Source organism: Hippopotamus amphibius, chromosome 14 (genome assembly GCF_030028045.1).
Source record: "Hippopotamus amphibius kiboko isolate mHipAmp2 chromosome 14, mHipAmp2.hap2, whole genome shotgun sequence".
In the NCBI taxonomy this organism is placed as follows: domain Eukaryota; kingdom Metazoa; phylum Chordata; class Mammalia; order Artiodactyla; family Hippopotamidae; genus Hippopotamus; species Hippopotamus amphibius.
Genome location: NC_080199.1, coordinates 36,570,568 through 36,597,816, shown reverse-complemented (window position 1 = coordinate 36,597,816; position 27,249 = coordinate 36,570,568). Strand labels below are relative to the sequence as shown.

Genomic DNA, 27,249 nt, shown 5'->3' with positions numbered 1-27,249 from the left:
GTGAGCCTTACTGACGGCACTGACTTTAGCAGAGGTTCTGGGAACATGTGGAACTGTGATGGTGCTATGTTTTATTTTACATAAAAGTATGTGAATATACAGATGAATATAAATTTGTAACCTTTGTGAAAGAAAGAAAGAAATATGATATAGGAAGAAAACTTAATCGAAGAGGTAGAAAGGAGGTTAGGCAGATTTCCAAAATATTTCATTCTTGAACTATTTGTTCACTTCAGTGTAGAAATTCTTAGTTCCAGTGATAACTGGTCTAAAAAATGTAAATCTCACTATCACGTGTTGTTATTGTTAGTGGGATAAATGTGGGATGCCCAGAATGTATCTTCATCCTTAGGGCAGGGACATCCTTTCCAGCTCAAATGTGGTAGGGAGAGGAGAACACAGGAGAACCAGGGTAAACTGTGGGGTTCCTGTAGAGCTTTAGGCTTATGAAGCTTAGGGTTGGGCAGGCATGTAACTAATTTTTTTTAATTAAATAAACTTATGTTCATGTTGGAAGTAAAATGGGTATATAATTTTGGGGGGAAATATTCTTTACCTTTGGAGAATGTATACTCATATTTAATAACATACCTTTTAAAAACTGCCTCATTCAAGAAGGAATAATTCATATGGAGCTCTAGGAAATAAAGACATACTGTCATTGTGTCACGTCCTTCCTTACATTTGTGCACCTTGTACACTTCCTGCCAACCTGCAAGACTGACTTCTTGCTCTTTGCCTGGCTCATCCTCTCCCCCCAGTACCCTAAACGTTAAAGCCATTACCCACTAGGTCCACTGCTAAAGAGTAGTGCATGAGGAAGTTGAGTCCTTATTCACAGGCTTTAGAATTAACAGGAACTTAAAACAGTTGTTGTACATGAGAGGAATTCTGGATCCTAAGGGTAGGGCTTCCCTGGCTGTTTTTTAATAGCACAAGTCAGGAAACAAAGAACAAAGCTGTGACTGTAACTTGGATTCAGATTTCTCCTCTGTCACTTGTTACCTGAAATAGGCCATAAACCTCCATCAATTACCCCTCTGTAAAATGGGGATAACAGTCCTTAGCCAACATGGCTTTTTAAATGAAATATTTTATGTGAGCTGCTTAGCATAAGAACTGGCATTCGAAGCATTTTAGATTACCAAGGAAGAGGCTTCAAGGTGAAAATAAGATTTCTGGTTATCTTGAACTACTCATTAGGGACTGAGCCTGAAGCTGGCCTTTCTCATAAAAGCGTAAGAAAACCAAGCCTCCCTTTTCCTTGACTGTAGGAACTATGGCCCATGGGCAAAGAATTTTTAAATGATTGGGAGAGGTGCAGCATGGAAATTAAATTAAGTAACATTTTGTTAAACACAGAAAATTATGAGATTTAAATTTCCCTGTCCGTAAACAAAGTCTTGCTGGAATGTAGCCATGCTCGCTTGTTTACATACAGTCCACGGCTGCTTTCGCTCTGTAAGAGCAAAAGAGTGGAGAGCTATGGTTGTGACAGAAAGCAGCTGGCTGGCAAAGCCTGAAGGAAAGCCTTGCGCTCTAGGTGTTAGTCCACTCAAGGCTCTCTTCCTCCTACTGAAACATCACTGGTGTGGATGTTTTCCTCAGGAAGAGAAGCGGGAACAATCATTTTAACAATTACTGAAGTGCCTGAATGTACACGTCCTCACTATCTCCACTTCCTACACCTGGGTTTGCCAGTCTCTTCTCACTCACTGCACTGCAAGCTTCTTCAAGGCAGAGATCGTTTACTTGACTGGTGAGGAACCTGGTACAGTGTTGGTACTTCAGAAATTGAATGAGCAAAGTAAAATGTTTTAAGGTATCTATCTCAAAATATTCTTGAAAACACCAATTTTATCCTTAATAATCTTTGTGGTTGGCAAGGAAGTTGTCACTGGCACACCAAGTAGCAATACTTCAGTACTTCAAAGTAGCAATACCTTTCATGTCCTCATACAACCCTTCCTTTCCTACATAATCTGATATATATGTGCAATTTAAAAGCCACGAATCCCCTCCTTTTTATTTTATAAGTAACATGGTGTGACATTTAAATTGCCATCTCTGTTCTTTCTTTGAACCCTAATGCCTTATTTTTGGGGAGGTATTTGAGCTGAAGGTCAAGGATGATGCTCACACTATCTGGTATTAAAAAAACAACTCTCTTTCCAGTCAGCTCAAAATATTCTACTTCACCTTCCTTCAACACCCAATTCCCAAACATTCACAGCTGTTCAAGGACCACTAATAAAATGCAGGAGGCTTTTAATAGTAAAGGAACACTTAATATAAGTTAGGTAAATTGCAGATGGCAAAGAAGATTAAATGCTGAACCCCTGATAGCTCTTGACTTGTCTTGAAAGATAAAAACTGCCACACCATACACTGACGGCTTTCAAGGCTTAGAAAGAATAAATTGTTCCTTGCTTCTAAAAACGTTACGTTTTTCTCCATAGGAAAATTATAGTTTTCTATCAATAGTAGATAATCAAATTACGTATGCAAAATTCATCTCTTCGATAAGCAGATGAGTGCTCCCTTCAGATGATCTTTACAGATCCCTCAAGTTGCTATCCTGTCCACTGTTTAAGTGATGGTTTTTCAATTGACTTTTCTGCATAAATAGTTCTGTTCAATTCAGAAAGGAAGTAGTATGATGGGATAGACACAGTCAACAGTTCAATAAAAATGCAAATTTTAAAAATTATTAAAATGTACTTAGAAGTAACAAACTATCACACTTCTTAGGTTTACAAATGTTCTCTCAAGACTTTTTTTTTTTAAAAGGAAATCAATCTTCAAAGTTTTTTTGGTTGACTGTAGCTACTTTTGAAGCTTCTTCTTCTTTCTCTCTGGTTCGCTAATGTCCATGTTTGAAGTATCAGTAGGAACACTTATTCCTGGTATCTAAAGTAACGCAAATGGGAAAAACAGGTGAGTAAAAGTGCAAAATGAGAAATAAATCTTATTCTCATCTTGCCCTTCCCCAGTGACACTTTTGAGTTCAAAAAAATGTAAGGGTGGTGGCAGTAAGGAAGAGCAGATTTTCCACACAATGTATGTATATATTTCACATACAAAGGAATAGTGGTTCAGAATGTAAAAGGCAGACATGATCTCAACAGGTAGAAGTATGTCATTTGGGAAGTTCAGTTTATCCTAGCTGTGAGCCGCTCTGACTTGGATCAGAGGCCTCAGGTGTGTCGGGGGCAGAACCAAGGTTAAGAACTAATGTCTTAGATGAAACACACTTTAACTTGATCTTCGAAAGTGCAGATATCAAAACTGATAAAAGTAAAAAAAAAGTAGGCAGATCTCAGAACTCCACTTTTGGTAGTACCAAGGACCTCAGAAGAAGCCCAGGTGCCTGGGTTCCCATGGCCTAGGGAAATCAGTGAGAAAACAGGATTTCTTATGCAGACATCTGTCCTCCACAATACTACAGGATTCTCTCCATCATTAAATAGAAATAACTTATGACTACATCACTCTCTTTTACAAAATTTGTACTGTTTATTCCACCACAACATGGAGAGTGTAAGTTGTGTCTTACCTGTGGTTCTACCAGGGACATTCGGATTTTCTGATGCTGAAGATTAGATGAGTCTAACATGATTTTCACTTTAACTTTATCAAATACATGGAACACTGTATCTTCTATTTTAAGTGATGGTATCTAAACAAAACACATTTTACTATTTTTAATTGCTTCCTTACACCTGAGGCCTGGTTCTAATTCTCTACAATTTATCTTCCATATTAATTTAAAAGTTTAAATTTAAAAATAACTTCAATATTTGATAAGCATCTAGGTATTCAACATAAAACCACTAATCTAACAGCCTCACAAACATATGACCTACTTATGTGCAAACTTCCCCCTTTCATTAATGTGGTCCCAATACATACCCATTAACCACAGGATTCTCACCCCTTTAGTTAGCAAATTGTTGGTGCTGTACTGGAGCACAAAGGTAATGTGGGCAGAATTCACTGTTTTGTAGTTGTACTAAGGTTAGGGAAGTAGGCAGTGTGTCAGGTGAGAGACACTGAGAATTGGTTGAAAAAATTCCCTCTTGGAGCTATAAAGAGCCCTTTATCCCTTTAATCCATTTGTCCACCAGGGACAAAGCATAATTCAAGTTTTCCTTAGAGGGGCAAACTTTACATGGTATAAAAGAAAGAAATCAAGAACAATTTTTGTATATGGGAAGATATACTGGGCAGAGAAATTGTGAGTAAAATGATAAGCTTAGCTGGCATAAAATTCTGTAGGGTACAAAAATAATTTTATCCTTTATAGGTACCATTTGCAACCTATCAAAGAGAACGTGTCCCCCCTCCAAAAAAACCCAGAATAAAAACATTAGAAATACTGTACCTCATCATCATAAATAAGCCGTGGCTTTGGTTTGTCTTTTTCTTCAAAAAACACTGTACCTTCTAAACCGTACTTTGGAATTAACACCACGATAGCATTCTTTCTCACAAATAGAATATACGCTTCTTCACTTACTATTCCTTTGCTTTTGAAAAATAACTGTAAAAAAAGCATACAACCTTATTAAGGATTGTCTTAAAATATTTTGAAGTTAAAAAAAAAATTCTGCAATTAAAAGTGAACGAAACTTCATTTCTACTAACGTTAGTTAGAAGGCAAATACCTGCGTATGAAAAGCCACAGATGCTCGCTGAGCATATTGTGCCATTTTGTGCCGGAAATTGAGATTTTTACATAAATCTGCAAGCTTGTGTTTGTCTGTCAACTCTGGGTAAGTGCAGTCGGCCCCGATAGCCACAGCCAACAACCGATGAACAATGATGTCTGCGTATCTAGATTTATGAAGGAGAAATAACAATCATGCTATGTTAGCATTAAATCGTCCTTTTAAAATTCAAAGGCAACTATTTTCTACCTCTAATTTCATAAGGAATAAGTACCTTCGGATGGGTGAAGTAAAATGTGTATATATTGGGGATGCTAAGCCATAGTGATGAAAATCATTATCCATCCCAGAGCAGAAGTACACAGCCTGCATCATACAGCGAGTTGCTAATATTCTTAACAGGGTGTTTAGATATGGGAAAGTAGGCGAATCTGCCCGGTCCAAAGAGTCAGCCAACGCCTTGGCTGTATCAGTTTTAATTTCCAAATTCTGTGAATAAAGAAGAGGGAAAGAGCATCATATTAAACATTTTAAAATCAGAACCAGCATGTCTTCAAAATATAACCAATCAGGGGCTTCCCTGGTGGCGCAGTGGTTAAGAATCTGCCTGTCACGCAGGAGACATGGGTTCAATTCCTGGGCCGGGAAGATCCCACGTGCTGTGGAGCAACAAAGCCCATGTGCCACAACTACTGAGCCTGCACTCTAGAGACTGCAAGCCACAACTACTGAGCCCATGTGCTGCAACTACTGAAGCCCACGTGCCTAGAGCCTGTGCTCTAGGCAACAAGAGAAGCCACTGCAATGAGAAACCCGTGCACCGCAATGAAGAGTAGCTCCCACTCGCCACAACTAGAGAACACCTGCGCACAGCAACGAAGACCCAGTGCAGCCAAAAATGAATAAATAGTAAAATAAATCTAAAAAAAACAAACAAAACAATCAGATTGAACAAATATCGTGTTTTTTGACCAGGTAATAACTGTTTATGCCTTTTATCCTTAACCTAGGAGAACTAAAAATAAATTTATATAATGTAATGGTTGTTTTTTACAACATCAAACCTTACAACTTTCTGAACGCATCTGAAGGTACTGCAGTATAAACATTCTTAAGAAGCTTCAAGGAGAAAAGAATAGTGCGAGTAGCAGTGCTCTCTCTCAAAGTCCAACTTGTACTTGTCTAATCTTTGTTGGGGCAGAAAAAAAGTGGATCTGGATACGTTTCAGCATGTCTGGATTTTCTCTGCAGATATTTCCCCCTCTTTCAAAGTAGAAGTCAAGGCCACAGGCAAAATAAAACTGTACTGGTTACTACAGCTCAATGTGCTGATACAGCAATTAGCTGCTTGTTCTGCTTTGGGAGATGAGGCAAAAATACTTAAATCCTTCCTCTACCCAGGTCACAGAAAGAAATAGGACAATAGGAAGAACATTCTCTGATTTACAATGTAAGCCTTGGAGCAGAGGAGAAGCTGATTCTGTTCTGATGGATATGACAGAACAGGTACACCATAAAGGTCTGAAAAATCAGAAACTAACATCATCCTGTTAGAATAATGCCCTGAAATCCAACACTCCTTCTTCCAGCTCTCTTCTGGAAAGATGGAGCCTGAGCAAGTGATCCACAGAAAAGCAGTGGAAGCCACAGTCACCCCAAGGGGAGGGGTAACATGCCTAAATAGAAGTCCACAAACCAGAGACGCAGGGTGTAAGGGGCTGAGGAAATGGGTGCTCTTTCTATGTTTTTCCTTTTTTCCACGTATGCAAAAATGGACTTCGTTCTTAGGGACAGGACATAAAGACAGCTTAAGTGAGTTTAAGATAAAGAGAGGAAAAAACAGCCATCTGTAAGTCTCTAAAGGTAGACAGTCCAGAGGAAGCATGAAGTAATAACATAGGCATAAAGAACATGTGTAAAGGCACAGAGATACGGGAGAGCTTAGTATGTTCAGGATATTATAAATAACTTAGTCTGGAACATCTGGCTTTGGTATAGGGCTCTCTTTATTTAAAGACATTAAAGGATTTTATTAAGCAAATGATTGCAATGTGGGAAGAGATGACCATACCCAAAGTTAGATGACTTCTTTATTAATTAAAAGAACTACTGGCATATTTCTGCATCAGGAAACAACAAAACATTTATGGAAACGTAAATACAGATTATTCAGTGCAGTGATTAGATCACAACACAAATACAGATGCTTTTTTCAAACTGTGGGCCCTTACCTTGGACTTCGCGGCCTTAACTAGAATTTCGTAATTTGATGGAGGAGGAGCAGGATGTTTGCGAAGCAGAGCGTGCTCAGAAAATTCTTCGTGAATTTTTTTTGCAACAGAGATATTGGCAAGTAACATAAATTCTTCCACCATGGAATTTGTTTCTCTGCCAATGGGAAAATCATTAAATAAGGAAAAAAAAAGGAGACTTCTATATCATTCACAGCTTACCTTTTCTACCAATGAGATGAAAATTCCTATGTAAACATTCATGTGTGTGTGCACGTGTGTATTTTTAAGAACTTAACATCCCTTTCATTTCTCAGCTACTGTGCTAACAACCTCTTACTATTATTATTACTGCATGAATAAATCTCATGCTAGAGGATACTTTACAAATGGCATTAAAAAACAGTAGCTTTACTAACTCTAGTAATATATAAAATCTAAATCATAAGCATTTTTACCTCTTTATACTGAGTACAAAGAGATTTTTATTAATTATAAATCCATAGAATAAAGTTTTCTAAGAATTAAAAGCTATTTAGGTCAACAAAATTTTGGCTTTAAAAAAAATGAAAACTTCCACCAATAAATCCCCCAAATGAAGAGAGATTTAAAACACCTAGTTTGGATGCTTATTATGGCTGACATTGTGCTATAAGTGCTATATATGTTGTGATATGTGTGTGTGTATACACACATATATACAGTACATATACATACATATATGTATATATATAGATATAGATACTAGTCTTGTTCGGCAGATGAGAAAATTAAAGATGTGTAACATTATTCTTTTGCTCAAGATCAGAATTATCAGTAGTAACAGGATCTGAGCCCATATAATCTGACTTCAAAACTCTTAACAGATATGATATTGCTTTTCATTCTACATAGTCTATGTCCACTTAAAATTCAGTTTAGTAGGGACTTCCTAGGTGGCACAGTGGGTAAGAATCCGCCTGCCAATGCAAGGGACACCGGTTTGATCCCTGCCCCAGGAAGATACCACATGCCGCGGAGCAACTAAGCCCGTGCACCACAACTATTGAGCCTGCGCTTTAGAGCCCGTGAGCCACAACTACTGAGCCCATGTGCCGCAACTACTGAAGCCCACGCGCCTGGAGCCTGTGCTCTGCAGCAAGAGAGGCCACCACAATGTGAAGCCAGCACACCACAAGGAAGAGTAGCCCCCGTTCGCCGCAACTAGAGAAAGCCCGTGTGCAGCAATGAAGACCCAACACAGCCAACAAAATAAATTAAAAAAAAAATTCAGTTTAGTAAATGATCTGCATTCTGTTTAATAGCGTTTTCTTTCTCCCAAGTTACTGAATATGCATTATTAATCTATCATTCATGTTTCCATTTTTAACATCTTATGACTTCTTGACAAGATTCCTAAAACATTAATTTTTTTTCTTTTTAACATTAGGAAGACATCCAATCATACCTTTAAAACAATGGGGACAATCTCTTAGAAATGTGGTTTTTCCTCTTGGTAAGAAGAAATGGGTGATGTTCTACTTTGACAAAACTAGATTCAAGATTTTCCTTAAAAAAAAGCCCTTGGTATTGGGTTCATTTTTGCTATTAACATTAGATTTATTTGCATAGAAATTCAGCCAAAGGTATTTTCAAATTTTAGGTCTAATGCTAGAAGGCACACACCAGTCCTAACTAACAAACTTGAGTATATTCCCATTTTTAATCCTTGGTCATCTACTAGAAAAATGTAAATGCATGATTAATTTCAGAATCGCCTTATAAAACAGGCATGGAAAAGAGGCCTAACTTTGACTTGCTCAAAACCAGCACTGCCACCTAAATCTTTATCCAAATCAGTAAAACAATAACAATACCTAACCTCTGACTATTCTTCACAACACCCTATGAGGTAGGTACCATTACCTATTTTACTGACGAACAAATCAAGGTGTAGAGAGGTCAGATAACTTGTCCAGAGTCACTGGCAGAAGTGGGATCCAAATGTAGATAGTCTAGCTTCAAATTTCAAAGCCCAGGGTTTGGGCCACTAACACTATCCTATCACAGTATATTCTCTATTAAATACTTAAGAAATTATAAGGGCAATCTTCTTTTACTTACCATAACTATTACTAGTCAAGTTCTAATACACCATACATTAAGACAAACCAAATTGGCAATTTTTCTTTTATAATACTTATAAATAAGATCTATGTTTTATATAAGAAAGACTAGAAAGTGAAATCCTACTTATTTTTCTCTATATTTCATAAGCAAAAAAACTTTGTAAAATCATAACCCTACTAAAAATAGATATTTGGGGTACTAATATATGTTATTAATATATATGTATATAGTAGGTACTACATTAAAATCAAAATCTTATCTACTACCCAACAAAAAAGTTGCATACCTAAGTTCCTTGGTCTGCAGATCTATAGGATCATGAGTTTCACTGTCTATGTGGAATCGAACTTCTGGAGAAGAAAGAGTCAAAGCCCTGAATAAGAGAGAGGTGAATCAGTCATGTGAGCAGTAGCATACATAATTCCGGAAGTGATTCTTTTAAAACAGAAAATGATTACAGCAAGTGCATAACAGTTTTTCTTCTGAAAGCTTTATGACCACCTGCTAAGTTTTATGTTCTATCTTCACGGACAGCCTAATATTTTACAATTCTAAAATGCATTTAAAAAGGGAGGACAATAGCAACACAACAAAATGACTCCTTGTGTTTCTCAGGATTTGAATGTCTTCTGTACCCAAACTGAATTTTTACTGAGCTATAGGGGTGTGTAACCAGTTTTATAAATAAAGGTAACCAGCAGTATTTTATTTACTACAAGAAACAATGTATTAGGGTGAGGGATGGTAGAGAAAGGCAAAAGGGAAGCATCCATGGGTAGATCAGTAACATCAGAAGATCTCCAGTTCAAAAGTATCTTCCACATACACTCAACCAATGGAGAGGAGACTGATAAACTACAACTAATGTTATAAACACTGACGGCTATTAATACCTGAGTGCTATGTGTCAGATAATGCACTAGGCTAAGTGCTTTACATGCACAATTCATTTAACGATTTGCTAAGTTCTACTTTGAAAAGTAAACTCCCACAAGGCAAGGCAAGTATAATGTGGTTCTACACATCTTGATGCTATTTTCATCAGGTCAGCTCCAAATCAACCTAAGAATTTTAATGAGGCTGGGTAACTTCGGACAATCATAAAGAAGGGGAAAAAGATGAGTTGAGGCAAGTTAAGTGGGATTTCAAGTCCTTTTCTGCCTTGACTCTTCCACCTGTACTAGAAGAACTACAGAAGGAATACTAGAGAGGGAATCCTGACAAATACTCCTTTCTTTCCAGGTAGTATTTACAACAAGGTTCTACATCACAATTAACCTGTGCTAATTAATACATCCTGACCTAAAGAGCAAGGTATACTAATCACATTTTGATCATTTTTTTCTTCATAGAACATTTAAAACATGACATAACATTTATTCTTTAGGACAGATACATGACAGATATAATTTAAGACATAACATCCTTTAAGAAGGTGAAAGACACCAATTTTTTTACTGATTGCTTTCTCTATTCACCCTAAGAGTGAAAAGACTCAATGATACGTTTTATCAGTAGATGACAATCTATTGATACTTACAAAACTAGAAGTACAGTGTTTTTCAAGTTAAAAAAATAACTTTCCTGTCCTAATTAGAAGAAGCTATGTTACCAATGCAAATTTACATCTCTTACTCTAAAACTGCCAAAGTAAATACAGTTTCAATTTGTTTTATTGACTTTACTTTTACAACAAACTTTCTTCTGATGCCCGGCATACTGTAAACCTTCCATAAACGAATACTTGATGAAAAATGTGTTGTTTTGTGTTACCAAAGAAATCTAATTATATTCTTCTTACTTACATTTTAATGACAAACTTGAGCAATAGTTTCCTTGGGTTTTACTGCATCCAAATTAACCTTACATAGTTTAAAGTTTCATATTTAGGATCATAAGAAAATTCCCAGGAAACTGAAGCGAGTTGAGACAGGGGTGGCTCAGCATAGATACCTAGAACAACACTGTCCAATGGAACTTTCTGTGGGGGTGGAAATGTTCTCAACCCACCTTGTCCAACATGGTAGCCACTAGCCACATGTGGCTACTGAGCACTTGAAGTTTGGCTACTGTGACTCAGGAACTGAATTTCTTACTTTCTTTAACTTTAATGAATTTTAATTTAAATAGGCACATCTTATGAAAACTGCACAGATCTAGAGTTTGCACTCCCCAACAAAAACACTTTTAATAACTACTTGTGACCTCACCCTGGATGGGCATGGGAACCCAGAAACCAACATATGAAAGGTTCAAGTACTTGCTTTAATCTGACAGTTGATGATGTTTTTTAAGGATCAAATTTCTTCTAACTACTTCAACAAATTTGGTTACTTGGATACTCCTTAAAACTCCTTTGCAGTTAGGCAAACGCCATGATATAACGGTTAAAAGATGGGAACCTGCCACTAGTGATCAGATCTTTGGGAATACTGCTTCCATGTTACTCTTAATCATTTAAAAAATGAAGGTGTTGGATTAAACAATCTCTAAAACCTCTTGCAACTCTAAGTGCAAGAAGAATTTCATCTATATTTATTTAAACATCTGAAAATCAATGTTCAATCTTGAAACTCATTTCTAATTAAAATTAGGAATAACTCATAGAACAGTCTTAAGATCTTGCCTTCCTAGAATTTCTTCAAGATCTTTAACTCAAACACATCAAGGTCTTTAATACAACAGAACACCTGAACAAACATCAGTCCAGAATCAAGTTGCTAATATTTTAGAAGTTGCTAATATTGCTTCCATTCTAGAAGAAATAGAATGTTTCTACTTAAGAGTCCCCATTCAGGACTTCCTAGGTGGCGCAGTGGTTAAGAATCTGCCTGCCAATGCAGGGGACACAGGTTTGATCCCTGCTCCAGGAAGATCCCACATGCCGTGGAACAACTAAGCCCGTGCACCACAACTATTGAGCCTGTGCTTTACAGCCCGTGAACCACAACTACTGAGCCCATGTGCTGTAACTACTGAAGCCCCATGTGCTGTAACTACTGAAGCCCATGCACTTAGAGCCCATGCTCTGCAACAAGAGAAGCCACGGCAATGAGGAGCCCGCGCACCACAACGAAGAGTAGCCCCCACTCACTGAAACTAAGAAAGCCCATGCACAGCTAAAAAGACCCAACACAGCCAATAAAATTAAATAAATAAATAAATTTATATTAAAAAAAGAGTCCCTATTCAGCCTATTAAATAATTCATCACTGTCCATCACAAAACCCTTTAAAGAATTCACAAGTTTTCTTAATATCAGGGTAGGTGAATTAAGACAAATCTTAATAGATATTTTTGAAATGTACCCGTTTTCAATTCTTCTTTTTTTCAAAATTTTAGCTAGTTTATTTAGCCCACGGAGACTAGCAGTAATACTGTCATTCATGGTTGCTGAATCAATTCTCATCTGAGCCTCAGCATATGTAAGGGAAGCCTAAAAAAGAAACCATATGTTAATACAACGCTTATAAAAACTGGTTTACTACGTTCTCTTATTTCCACTACATAAAATCCATGATTTCAGAAAATCTAAAATCAATAACAAAAAAAGAGATTCCTAGCTATAATATTTATACTCCACACCTATGATTCCTGGTTCATTAACTCTTATCTGACGCATAACAAAACACAAGCAAACTTATGATAAAACAAAATAAAATGGTAAAACTGTTACTAAATAACTTAAACTCTAATTTCTTTCATAGTTAATGTATAAATACTTAGGTAATGTTAAAATAAAATAAAAGGAAGGTTAGATTATTCTCTGATAATGAACGACTGTAAAGTGAAATCCTTTCCAGAGAACCACTACTTCCTCATGCACCGCAAATAATAAGATTATAATAGTCCAGACATCATGTTTTAAATCTAAGTACCCAAATTTAAGTATCTAATCTAAGAATCAGACAAATCATAGAAAAACATTAATTTCCAATTATAATCCAAATATACAAATAGTGCTTCTGTTCCTATTTCTCTCATCATGGAAAATGCCATTTTTTAGCTTCTTTTTTTTAAAGTAGCTTTTTTGGGTAAAAATCAGGAATAGTATAGAGAGTTAGGTGATGCAGACCACGTCAGAGTCTTGGGAGAAGCAACTTATCTACCAGGGGCTAAGAGTTCCCTGTCTAAAAATGTTTTCTGTTATATGTTTACCAAATATTTTTTCATATAATTTTATTACACTGACCAAGTCTGGGAGAATTATAAACTCAAGCTATTTAAAAAATACAAATCTAGGAGAATTTAAAACATTCACACATTACTTACTATCTGTCAGTTTAACACTGCTTTCTTTCTAACCACTATCTGATTAGAAAAGAATGATGTCAAAGGGAGAGAAAAAGCAGGTAAACTTGGAAAATAGATCATTAGAAGAAAAGTGGTTTGGCAAACATCAGAGGAAGATTCAGGGCAAAATGAGAACACAAGGGAATCTGGGGAAAAGTACAAAAAAAGGGAAAAGAATGAGAAACATAATCTGGCTCCATTCTGTTTGAACATGGATCTCAGGCTAGTCCTACTGGAATTCAACCATGATTAGAACATCATTTCAGTGAGAAAACGTGAGGAACAAGAAGATGGTGTTACACGCCACTTTTTAAAATACTAACCAGTTGTAAGCTGGGACAACTTCAAATAATGGAGTTCCTGAGCTACGGCTAAAAGAAATCTACTTGGTCTCCTCAAGTACATAGACTTTGTTTCTGAATACAGGAAAACTGCCACATAAACTCATTTCTAAATAAAATCAAAAATCAAGCAGATAAGTGAAAACAACTAGATTCTGCTGCAACACTGGGGAAAGACTTCTTAACTTATTAATAAGCCTCACTTTTTCAAAACAAGCTAGAACATTGTCAAAAGTACCAAAGATGTTAAACGTGAAATATTAACCATGAAACCAACCTTTGAATTAATGACACTTTTGGTAAACCTTGTTTTTAAGATTTCGGCACTATGACTCATTTCCCAAATACATGAAAATGCCAACCTATGAGAAAAAATAGATGGTATTTGTTAATGGGAATCAGGTAAAGCAGTAAATACTATGTTTTTATGAAGAAATGTGCATAAATACCTGTCAACGTCAGATCTCAGAGAACATAAGTTAGAGCTAAGCAACTCTGGAACCATGTCAATCCTCTGGAACAGATAAAATAAGCGTCACGGATTACTGGGCTATATCCATACATTTACTTGAGGTTCTTTTCTCAAATACCAATAGCACTGATCTCACAAGGCAAAAAAAAAAGGCCTTTGTGAATAGAATTGAGAAAATGTGAAATAAAAAGTCTACTTCTAGAAAAGCAGTTACACACGATTTTTACAAGAGGGAAGCAATGAGAGAAAACTGGATTTCACGTCCGTGGACCCTAGTTTAAGTTCTCTACCTGCCCACCTAGCTGTGCTCTGCAATTTTGCAACCTCTGGTCTGTACACTGCGTTTGTGCTAGATAAGAGAAACGAGCCCTAACAGCTCTGTGACTGGACCTTCCTCCAATACTTCACACAAACCACATGGTGTTTTCCACATTCTAAAAAAAGAGAAACACTAAATTTTTATGTAAAAAAGCTACACAGATCTTTGACAATGAATTCATAACAGACTAAGCTTAACTTTCCCTTCTACTTTCACAAATTTTCTCTGTAAGTTTATGGGAGCATACTTAATGAAGAATAAGTGGTAAATTGTGACAGAACAGACTCATGACTTAACTATATATAGAAAACAAAATATATTAATTACCCACAGATAATAAGTTAAAAGCTACATAACAATTTATATATCAACCACACCTACTTGTGATTTGGGTCACTCAATAACAAAACACACTGCAATATTTTCACTGACTTAAGGCCACCTTATTCTATGTACGTCTTTCAGCTAACTCACATACTATTCCAGACTGTTCAAGAGTCCAAAGTGCCCATGATTTTGACAAACTGCACAACTAACAAAGTAGTTATTCATATATCACTATATACTGAGGCTGTCCTTTCCTCAGGAAACAACTTACGATTTTATTAAGAATAAAACAGACAATGGAAATGATACATCAAAATTCCACTCTCAATTTAATGTATTTACCTTTTCACAAAGATACACAGTTGTACCTCTTCTAGCTGATTCTTGATCCAAAGCATTTCCTGGCCTAATAAAATGGCTTACATCAGCAATATGAACACCAACCTTAAAAAAGACAAAAAGGATGTCAACATGCTTAACTGGGTAATGGCATTAATGGAGTTCTAATAAGAAGAAATTTAGTTAAAAGGAAAGAGCACCTCAGTCACAGTTACCATTTCAATTTTTTACATGTCCATTAGTCTCTGCAGCTACAACCAACTCTACTTGACATAAATAATTCACAAACAAATCTTACAATGGGTCAAAAGAAAATTAACTTAAGACCAGAACTATATTTGCATAGAACATCATTATAATTACGAATACCTCCAAATTTCCATTTTCAAGTTCTCTACAGTGGAGAGCATCATCTATATCAGTACATCCTGGGGGGTCCACACTACAAACACACAGATGTCTCAGGTCGTCTCTGTTTTCCATGTCCTAGAAGATGCCACATTATTAAGAAATAAAAAACTATTTTGGTGGTACAGATGTAATACAGCTCTTATGAAACCAACAATATCTATAATTAAAAAAAGCTTTATTTCTTAATGATAACTACACATCATGATTTATAACTTGTGAACTCATCTTTGGAAAATAAGCTACTGTCTGTCCCCTGGAAAAGTGTCTTTCAGTGTCAGTAAAGCAAGTGATTTCTGTAATACCTGAGAGTTCTGTACTTAACTAAATGCAGGAGAGGAGGAAACCACGGTTTCTACATATTTTAAAAAAACACATACAGAAATCAAACAAAATTAGTGGCTCAGATACAGTAATTCATAAAGTCACTGAGGACTCTTTTCAACATACCTGCTCAGTGATGCTCCAGGGCATCTTTGGTAGAAAGCTCAGAACAGCCTGTGAAAAAGGCTGATGGGGAACATCATGCTCAAGCAACAAAACTTCTGTTTCAGTCTCTTTCTCTCCGACTTCGCCTAAATTTTTTACAAAGTGTCCCTAAAACCAAAAGATATTATTAGAAAGGTGTATTTTACAGCTTTCTGTTTAGCAATTTATATTTTACTATCACATTAAATCCCTGAGCATTTACATATCACTTTAGTATTTCTTTTTTAAGTATTTTTTAAAATTTTTTTTAAAATTAATTTTATTTATTTGCTGCCTTGGATCTTTGCTGCTGCGTGGGCTTTCTCTAGTTGTGGTGAGTGGGGGCTACTCTTCCTTGCGGTGTGCAGGCTTCTCACTGCGGTGGCTTCTTTTGCTGTAGAGCACAGGCTCTAGGCATGCAGGCTTCAGTACTTGTGGCACATGGACTCAATAGTTGTGGCTTGCAGGCTCTAGAGTGCAGGCTCAGTAGTTGTGGCGCACAGGCTTAATTTGCTCTGAGGCATGCAGGATCTTCCCGGCCCAGGGATTGAACCCATGTCCCCTGCACTGGCAGGCAGATTCTTGACCACTGCGCCACCTGGGAAGCCCCACTTTAGTATTTCTTAATGTTCTCCATACGTCTGAAAAATGACCACTAGGTAAATTACAGCTAAAAACAAGACTTCTCAACTGATTTATGGTGGAGACTTCCTGAGGGCCCGGTTCTCATATAACAAGGTGTCTACTTATTTCCTATTATTTTTCAAGTTTAAAATGTGCTTCAAATATCCTACCTTCAAAATTTGTTTATTAGAATCTACTTAGGTCTCAAATGCTATTTTTGTACTTGCTATCAGCAAAAGGTATTTGTTAGGAAGTTTGAGTAAAAGTAACCAAGTGATTTACACTGGAATTTCCTAAGATTAATTTTCAAACTGGATGTACTATCAGGCAACTGTGAAATACTTCTAAATTTCAGTATCTATCTTATACAAAAGCAGATTCTACTTTTAGTAAAAGAAGCAACTTTACTCCCAAAGTTTTAATTAAATATTCTAAAATAAAATTAGGAATTCAAGCTTACATTTGGATATCTGGAATTTCTGGGCCAACCATCAATAGCAACAATAATTCTCCGCCCTTCTAATGTAGAGGCCTGTCTGGTTTCTATCCGAATTCTAGGGATTCTCTTATCAGCAGGAGTAAAGAGATGTCTTCTTGACTAGAGAAAATAAGGAAAAAAAGATTTTACATACACAAAAAAGGCTGGGCATGGGGGCAAGGTGAGGGCTCTAAGTTCTATTCAATGTATTTCATTTTTTATTACACAGCAACATGCTCTTCACTCACCTCTTTAATAGCAGACTTCGAAAGCATGCCACAATATGGTCTCCAGTTCCTTTTTATTATTCCAACAACTCTACCTGTAGGCTTTAACATTTTTTCACTTACAGCAGTCTTAAGCTGAGATGTAAAAATAAAAGTAAAAATCTTCAGTTATCTTTCCTGTAAGGGTAATGAGACAACTTCCCTTCAAACTGAGAATACAGATACTTTCTCAGGCAGTAAATTATGACATAAACTATGGAATTTTGATGCTTCAAAATTCTAGGCAAGGCATGCCAAACAAAGCCACAAAAATAGTTCCATAATACAGCACTACAAAAAAAAAAAAAAGACTATCAAAAAAAGAAAAGTAACTGAATAAATATGTCAGAACCCAACTCCTCAGTTTTAAAATGAGGATTTGCTGACTCGCGCACACGCGTGTACACACACAGGTCTGGTAATTAAATAGAGCAGAATTTTAGTACTAGTTTCCAATAATAAGCTGCGTGGCATTTATTACCTCATTAAAAAAGAGACATATCTTTAAAGGTTCGTCCTTACCCAAAATATAAACCCAAATAAATAATAGTCCTTATTAGAAACAGCAGAAGTAACCTTATGGTTTTACACCTCTAACACTCTCTTACGGCCTGGACTCTGCAAAGATAATGTTATAGTAAGACTCCAGAGTAGTGAATATAATTCATATAAAGAGAACTACTAATGTGTGAATTCCAACTACTTGTGTTATCCCTGTAAGTCTAAAATGGATAAATACATAGGTCACATCAGGTAGACTTTATGTCATAAGAAACAACTGAAAGCATTCTCTTCATAATAAATATGGGGATAGAGAAGGAATTATTAAACAGGCCCATTTGTAAGGGCCCAGAAGTACATCTATGATGCTGAGAGAATTTTAACATTACATAAAAGCATTTCAGAAGATTTAAAATTTGCATTTACTTAAACCTAATTCAGCCAGATCATATACCTGAATGCCAGAGTTCAAGTTTCACACTTGAGTTAAGTCTTTTTGTATTTAAATCTGTTTATTTGAGCAAATGAAAGTCTTTAAAAGGAGACTGCTTCGAAGAAATCAACTATGTGTATGACATATATTAAACCTACACCACTATAATTTTATTCAATACATCTGAAAGCGATGAAACTTGTTTAATTTTCCCCAAAGCTAATACATTAACAAATCACTCAAAGCTACACAGACAAAAAATAAAACTTGCTTGGTTTCATACAATGCGTTCTCTCTCCTCTTCTTTCTCCATATCATCTTCATTTTGACCTTCATCAAGTAAAACCACAGAAGATGGTGCTACCCACTGATTCTTGGGAAGAAGCTCCACAGCCACAATATCTTCATGAATAGCTCGGTTTAAATTTTTAAGTCCTTGTAAGATTATCTGTGTGAAATAGCAAATGACGCATGCCCAGATATTTTCAAAGGCAATATAATAATGGGGAGGTTGCTCTACAGAAGTTTACATATATTCTGATGTCTCTATGTTTCTAATTCCCCTCCTTTATATCTTTTCTTCCTTTATAGTGTCCCTTTACTCTGCCCTCTTAATTTCTCAATATCAAATAGAAAAAAACATGCTCAGAAAATACGGGTTGTCTTCATGGCTCTACCGTAACTCTTACATGAGTACCAAAATTTCTTAATCTCTCTAAATCTCACGGTCCTGATATGTGAAACAAAAAAGAAAGTACCTACTTTTACAGACAGAGCTGAAAATTAAATGAAATGCAGCATTCAAAGCAATAAGACGGGTACCTGGCAAATGGTGAGCACCCCCAAACGGTTGCTCTTTGCTTTAAAGTGTGCGAAGCCCTCCAGAGCAATTATACGTTATGTAAACAGTATTTCCCACGATGGATGATAATACAGAAAATAGAGGCACCATGCTGCTTTGTTTTGACTAATTAGATTTTTATTCTCTTAAAAGTGGGTTAATAGAAAGTTCTTTTCCTCAATAAGCAGTTTTCTAAAAAGTGATTCATTCTACTAGTATCTATGACCTCTCACATAACTTCCTTCAAGCTGATAAACTGGGAGGATAAAGCTGATTTAAATTCTTGTACAAAAATCTTAAACACTTGTGAAAGAAAAAAATGAACAGAAAACATTTTAGCGTGAAAGGAATTCATGTACACACTTGCCTCTTTGTTGTCTTCAGCGTCGCCATGAACCCACACTGTAGCTTCTAAGTAATTTTCCCTGCTGGCTCTAAATGTCCCTTGAAGGTATGTACCAGATTTTATGCCTTGTTGTAGCTTACTTAACGGCAGATGCTCTGAAAATATTATTTTTCCACTTTCTATTTCATTCTGTGATTTAAGCAAACCAAGAGATGTAGTTAGTAATAAGTCTTTTGTACACTCCATATACAACTATCAATATTACCATTATCAGGTATTTTTTAAAACAACCATCCACATTACAATATACCCACTCTATGAATCTGAATAAACATAAGCACAGTAAGAAAAAAAGTGCTTTCTATTCTTAGAAATACACAAACATTTCCATTTCATTACATTTAGGTGTCAGCCACAGAGGCAGAACACTAAGAAACTCTGTGTACCCCCCACCCCTACCCAGGCCTCCTGGAATGAAGGTGTACAGTCAGGTGATCGAGTGAGTGGGTAGGTATGTAAAGGGTAAAGAGAAGCTGCAAGTGCATGAAAAGACTGTGGTTCCTGAAAGCACAAGAAAAGCTATTTTACTTCGGATTTTTTTAAACAACTAAGGCTGTTAGATAGAGGCAGGCTGGGATCTGCTGTAGATCCACCACAACACATTCCAGGATTCTCAGAGACCTCAACATCCAACATCCTGACTGCCCGGCTTCTTTCGTTTTCTTCTTCATTTCCTAAATTTCCCACCTTCGAAGGAGATCACTTTAAACCTTCTCTTTTTCGACTTCACTCTCCAAGGCCCTTGTCTTCCTTCCTCACTCCCAGATGAAGGACCTCCATCTCCACACTGAGAAGCAGGCACAATCACTCGAGACCTACTTCATCTCCCCACCGCTGAATCTGCTCACCTATGTGCATCTACCTACCATCTCCTCTTCTCTATTTAAGAACTTTGTCCTAGAATTACATTCTCTCTCTGGAATCAAACATCCCCCCTCTCTACTATAATATCCTCACCATCATATAAACTAATATGACCTATTAGAAATAAATATGGACCTATTAAATAAATTAGTGATATGGCCTATTAAATACATTAATTAACTGATTAATGAATTACTCTGTCATAGCCCCATCCAATCTATCACCAAGTCCTAAAATCAACAAAACGCTTACATCAACAAAAATATACCCAATATTTGACTACCTCTCACCACCTTAACTGCTGCTGCCATGGCCCAATTTTCTGTCTTGTCTAAATATCCTCCTAACTGGAGAACCTTGCTTCTAACCTATTTTCCTTAGAGCAGCCAAATGGATATTATCATTCTCCTGCTCAACAGCTGTCCAGCATTCACGGGATAAAATCCACTTTTTTTTTTTTTTCCATGACTTACTACACCCTACACGACCTGGTCTCTGCCCACATTTCTGACTTCATCCCTAACATTTTCTCCCCTGCTCACTCCCTCCCAGCCACATCTTTAGCTATTTCTTGATCTTGCCGACTTATTCTAACTTTAGAGCCTCTGAACTTGCTGTTTCTTCTGCATGAAATGCTCTTCCCCTAATTATTAACATGGTTAACTCCCTTACCTTATGCCGCTAAAATGTCTCTGTCTCAAAGCGATTTGCTTTGTTAACATCCTTCCCACCTCAGCTTACACACTACTTCTATCAGGAAGCCTTGACATCCCAAATCTGGGTTAGATGCCCTTGCTAAGTACCGTCAGTTCTCCTATAATGCTTGTTTTGAAAACACAAATGTGTTCCCATGCAATTTGATTTATTAAAAAATAACAGGTAAATGGAGAAAACTGCACCCAGCTGAACTAAGCTGAATCCACCACACACACACACACACACACACCTCTCAAACATCTATCAGTTACTTCAGATCACCGTGTTTTACAAGCCACACCATCTTTATCTGATGTAACAACTTTCTGTTCAAATTTAGATAACCCTCTTTCCACTGCTTCATGGAGTTTCTGAGTGTGTCCCTAACCACATTTTTTCCCGTAAACTGTGGCTTTCATTATATAATTTTGCATGGCATAGTGACTTTGAAGAACATACACGTATTTCAACTGAACTGACTGCAATTTCACCATATCCTACACTTACCCTACCATAGTAAGTAATCAAATACTGTGAATCACCAATGGTAGATTACTTCTTGTTTCTTATTCTAAACCAGCGCTATCCAAAACAACTTTGTGATAAAGGGAGTGTTCTTTTTGCGATGGTAGTCACAAAGGCAGAACTGGCTCTTGGATACTTGAAAGGTGAATAGTACAACTGAGAAACTGAAGTTTTAACCTGAATTAAATTTAAACAGCCACATGCAACTAGTGGCTACATATTAGACAGGATAGTCCTAAATCTGTATTCTAAAAATCAAGCCCAGTTTTTTTTTTTCTCACTTCCATTTAGTTTTGTAAAGTAGCTGGTTGAAGATAGGCAGGGATGGAGAAAATGCTGTAAAGAGTGGACGTACGTATAATGTTCTATTACATAAAACCTATTTTTATAACCATAGTATCTGTCATTTACATTTACTATAGTTATGTGCCAGGCACCGAGATAAGAATTTTATTAATATGACTTATCACCTCATTTGACCCTAATAACACTATGAAGTCATTAATGCTAAATACACTTTAAATACAAGGAAACAGGGGCTCACCAAGTTTAATGACTCCCTCTCACATCCACTAGTGCAGCAATCTCTTTACTCAGCCCTCTGCTTCTAATCTTGTCCTTGATACAATGCATCATCTTACAAATCGAAGTTACAGTAGTCTTCCAAATAAGTAACATTCCTGGTCATTCTCCTCCATTCCTCCTAGACACACCCTCATCAGCCTTTGATGTCTTTTAGCCTGACAGTATAAGGTAGGGAGCCCAGAATCCTATCTGCTAATTTCTCTTCGTAGCAGCCCTTCAGGAAGACCTTTATAAGACAGTTTAAACATCACTAACAGAATCGATTGTTAAGTCCTCATTATCTGGCCCCTTCCCTTCCGGTTCTACTTCATATGACTCCCTCCCTTCTCTTACGGAATTGACGCTACAGCTGCACACTCTCTGCAGTGCCCACCGCTTCTTTGTTTGTCGAATACCTACTCCTTATCAGAAGCCAGCCATGAATTCCTTTATTTATTAATCAAACAAATAGTGCACCTTGTGCCAGGCCCTACTCAGGTTACTAAGGCTATTATCAGTGAACAGTGCTATGTTAGAAGTTAAGTCTTTAGGGATGGCATTTTGATAAGACGCCTACTACAGCCACTCTTGTTGTTTATAACCCAACTCCTATTTCAATTCCAGCTTCCTCACTGATATTCCAATGTTTAAATTTGGTAAGTAGAAGCCTAACATCTCGAAGTGGCTATGTGAATAATTTCACTTTTCAAAAACAAAGTAAAACAAATTCAAACATACCCCTTCTTCAGACAAACAAGCAAGACGATCTATGAGTTCAGGGTTAGCAGTTAGGCTTTTTACATACTCTTCACCTGAAAAATAAGTTTTTTGTTCTTAATAAATTCACATGTGTTTTTTTCCCCCTTAGACATGGAAGAACATGGGTTATCTTATTTGTGACAATACCTATGTCAATTTTTTGGGGGGGAGAGCCCTCTTTGTTGAGGTGGTCACGCCCAAGAGGCAGTGGATCAAGTATCTATAAGCTTTTATTGCTAAGCCAATTGCAAATCTTGATGGGAAAATTAATAGCCATTGGTGGCACAACTCACTCAGCTTAGAAATGCTGAGAAATTGAAAAAACACAAAACTCTTACATTATATATGACTATGAAAACACTACACAGTCAAATGAACATCTGATTATGGGCCTGATGATAATTTTTTTTTAACTTTGCATTTTATATTGGGAGTATAGCCGATTAACAATCTTGTGATAGTTTCAGGTGCACAGCAAAGTGACTCAGCCATACACAGACAAGTATCCATTCTCCCCCAAACTCCCCTCCCATCCAGGCTGCCACGTTATATTGAGCAGAGTTCCCTGTGCTATACAGTGGGTCCATGCTGGTTACCCATTTGGAATATAGCAGCGTGTATATGTTGACCCCAAACTCCCTGACTAGCCCCCTTCCCCCCCACCCTCCACCCCTGGTAACCATAAGTTCCTTCTCTAAGTCTGTGAGTCTGTTTCTATTTTATAAATAAGTTCATTTGCATCATTTCTTATTAGATTCTGCATATAAGGAATATCATATATTTCTCTTTCTCTGTTCTGATGATAATTTTTGTATGTATTTGCAAACATGAACTAACAGTTAGGTCTACATGGAGACTTACAAGTGAAAGCTGGTATCCCTTCTTCTATGGCTTTCTCTTTGTTTTTCCTATCATTGGTTATGAAGATAACTTGCAGTTGATTCTCTGCTGACATTTTCTTCAAATGTTCGTTGTACCATTTTGCTGCTACTCGAATGGCTCTGTCATTCCTGTCATTAGAATTTTCTCCCTGTAACTGTTCTACATAAGTTTCTCTAAATGTAATGGAAAGGGAAAAAAAGAAAGAAATGGAATATAATAGAATCAAACACATGTAAAAAAACCTTAGGACATAAATGCTTAATAATCATTAAACTTAAAAGTCAATGGTACATTTTTCTCTCTTGAATGTATTCATATTTATACCTCAGAGAAGAAACAAATAAGATCCTTCTAGTCACCTTTTTAAGACAACAATTTGCTTGGAAAAGAAGAAAATCATATTATTAATGAAACAATAAAAAGGCTAAAATAAATTTATTTCACCAAAAGAAAAATTTAAGATCAGAATTTATACTTTAGGTTGGGACATTAACAGAGTAATAGTTTGTTAAAAAACTGTACTAAAACTTTGCAGGTCTGATAGTGAGATTTCATTCAAACTCTAGAGTAACATGAATTTCTAAAAGCTACCAACTGTATGATCAGATGATTTGTGATTATATGATTAATCTATAGTTATTAAGTATATAATGCACATAAATTATCCATGGTAAACCCTCAATAAATGACAAAGGCCATCTAGAGACTGAAAGACCAGATACAGATATGACTGCATATTCCAAGTCTATCCACTCTGAGCTATCAAATGTCAGCACACTTGTTTCTTTAAATCTGTTCTTCAAAGCCAAATTTAAGTACAACAAAATTCAGCACAATTACTTCTATCTAGTTCTTAAAGATTAGAAATTTAATTTTAGAATTTTATACTTATTTATATTGTTTTCAGAATTATTTTATTCCTCACCATTAAATACACCTGCTAATGCTTGTATGCTTATCAAAGACACTGTCATATTTCTGAATTGGTTTTAGCAAGACTGAGCAACAATTTTACATGAGATTTGCCTGAGTGTCCTAATTCTTCCTGTCAGTCCTGGTATTGCTAAGCTCTACTCACTGCACTTAAGCTAACAAAATTGTTAACCTTGGATTAAAAATCTGATGATCTTGCTCCACAGAAACTAGGTCTTTGAGTGCTGAAAAACACGTGACGTTTCTGTTTCTGGATTTCAAGGAGGAGATAGAAATAAGAAGTCTAAAAATGATTTACTGATGTTCTTTATAAGAACAATATTTAAGTGTGGAATATAAGAATCAAGAAGAGAAATTAAATATTCTTTGATTTGCATATTCCAATAGGATTTCATCATCAGGTCCACTGTCTAATCCAGCAGTTCTCAACCAGGGGGTGATTTTGCCCCCCAAGGGACATTTCACAATGTCTGGAGACATTCTGGGTTGTTACAGCTTAGTGGATTGGTGGGGGAGTGGAGGTTTGCTACAGGCATCCAGAGAGCATAGGTCAGGGATACTGCTAAACAACTGTCCCATAACAAAGAATTATCCACTCCAATATGTCAACAGTGCCAACAATGAGAAACTCTGACCTCATCAAAGTAAACTAGGACTCATTATAAATTATTTATGTAACATAATAAATAGGCAATATCATATTTTCTAAGATCACACATTAAGTCCAAAGTTCTGTAATCTAAACAAAGAATTCTATTTTCTAACCTTATCCTCTTCAAGTAATCAGTTATAAGGTATCAGTTTAGCTTTTAAGAGCCCATTAAGAATGTATCTGCTTTACATTTTTAAAGCTTCCCTTCACAAACTCCTATATTTTACTAACCTATGTTGATTATTGATTTAACATGGTATACCAGGAACCTAGGCAAATCTCATCTTCCAAAATCCTATTGCCCAATTCATGCTGAAACCAATTCAAAATGAAAACATTTTGGATATTAAAGTACCTACCACAGCCTAGGAGCCAGGAGACTTTGGTTCTGGGTCTGACCCAATCAATACCTATATGACCTTAGCAAGGTCTATAAACTGTGTAAGAACCAAATATTACTCCCAGAACTATGAAACCTATGGTGTATCTTCTGATGACGTCACAGATTACCACCAGGAACTCTCCCCCCAGTTTAGCTAATTCTATAGTTTCCTGATAATTGACATAATTTCCCCCCTACCTATGGTGCTCATTAGTAAATGTATAGAAATGCTTCTCCTGGTTATTAGTCACATCTCGGATTCGTTTATATACCGGAGCACTCCGATTTCTCACTTCTTGGAGAACTGTTTGTAGCACAATGACATTCCTGATGGCAGGGTCCTCAAGGACATCAATCTTTTAAATAAATAAATAAACGAACAAATAAAGTTAATTTTTCCTGTGTTCACTCATAAACTGCTTCTGTTGAACGTAAAACTTTGTTGGTTAAAAAACACACCAACTGTACATTAAACTAAGGAGCTGTTTTGCAACAGAAAACTCTTCAGGTCGATTAAAGCTGAACACATGTAAACAGACTGATTACAATACTTCGTAGATTTAGCGTCATTAATAAAGAAATACGCTGGCCCACATAGTTTTCGTCCGTAGGCACTTACAAGCTGCCTGGGGGTCGCAGGCTAGAGGCCACAGAAGCCCAGGTTCCCGGCCTCCAGACATTAAAATCTAAGGCAGAAGAGACACCAGGAGTTAGAAATCTGACGTATCTAAAATTCCTATAACTCCAAGAACTCAAACACAGAAACAAAAACCAGTACAGGGAAAAGAACCTCGGCCTGGGGGGCAGGAGGCATGGGTCCCGATGGGGTCTGCCTCTCCCTAAGCCCAAGACACTCCTCCTTTGGCCTCAGTTTCCCTATCGCCCTTTCTCCTGGTGGGGCCGCGGCGCCCGCGGTTCGCCCGCCTGCCGGCGCACCTGGTGGAGCAGCACGTTGGTGTCAGGCAACAAGTAGTGCGGCTGCGGGCAGAGGCTGCTGGCCCGGTCCAGGGGCTGCGGCTCGAGGACCGGCCCCTCGTGCGCACCGCCGCACGCCGCGCAGCCAGGCGCACCGCAGCCTATGTCGTCCCGCAGGTAGTGCTCGCGCACGATCTTCATCACACCGCCCGCCCGCGTCTTTTTTAAGAAAGTCTTGGACTTCAGCATCTTGCCTCGCGGCTCGGAATCGCGACCCCGGCAGTGCTCTTCCGGCGGAAAACGTCAAGCTCGGAGCCCTGCCGCACAACTACACTTTTACCGGAAGTTTGCGCCTTCCTCCGCCCGGGTATTGGTGAGGCTCTCTCGCGGGAAAACCTCGAGACTGCCGTTGGTTGGCTGTCTGAGGGCTGCGAGGATTGGGCGAGAGCGGGCAGATGGGCGGAGCCTGGAACCATTTCCGCCCGTGAATTGGGCAGGGCCGCCTTCGGACTCCAGCTCCCAGCGTGCTTTGCTTCCCGCGCCCGGGTAGC

General features: G+C 37.3%; 1 protein-coding gene across 2 annotated transcripts; it reads right to left on the bottom strand.

Moving 5' to 3' along the window:
• Nucleotides 1-4: 4 nt before the first annotated feature.
• DIS3 (DIS3 homolog, exosome endoribonuclease and 3'-5' exoribonuclease) lies at nt 5-27,025 on the bottom strand. 2 transcript variants are annotated; one of them, XM_057707986.1, is made up of 22 exons: nt 26,720-26,846; nt 26,403-26,469; nt 25,982-26,139; nt 23,796-23,975; nt 22,914-22,987; nt 19,488-19,655; nt 18,563-18,727; nt 17,328-17,441; nt 17,062-17,199; nt 15,960-16,106; nt 15,471-15,587; nt 15,105-15,206; nt 14,094-14,158; nt 13,922-14,006; nt 12,319-12,446; nt 9,297-9,383; nt 6,902-7,058; nt 4,945-5,159; nt 4,668-4,836; nt 4,385-4,543; nt 3,557-3,679; nt 5-2,910 (listed from the first exon to the last, which is right to left on the bottom strand). In XM_057707986.1, the coding sequence occupies exons 3-22, from the start codon at nt 25,992-25,994 to the stop codon at nt 2,827-2,829; spliced, it is 2,490 nt and encodes an 829-aa protein (XP_057563969.1). In that variant the 5' UTR covers nt 25,995-26,139; nt 26,403-26,469; nt 26,720-26,846; the 3' UTR covers nt 5-2,826. The 2 variants fall into 2 exon arrangements, with proteins under 2 accessions (XP_057563969.1, XP_057563968.1); XM_057707985.1 differs by lacking the exon at nt 26,403-26,469 and having other exon boundaries at nt 23,796-23,989; nt 26,720-27,025.
• Between the last annotated feature and the right edge of the window lie 224 nt (nt 27,026-27,249).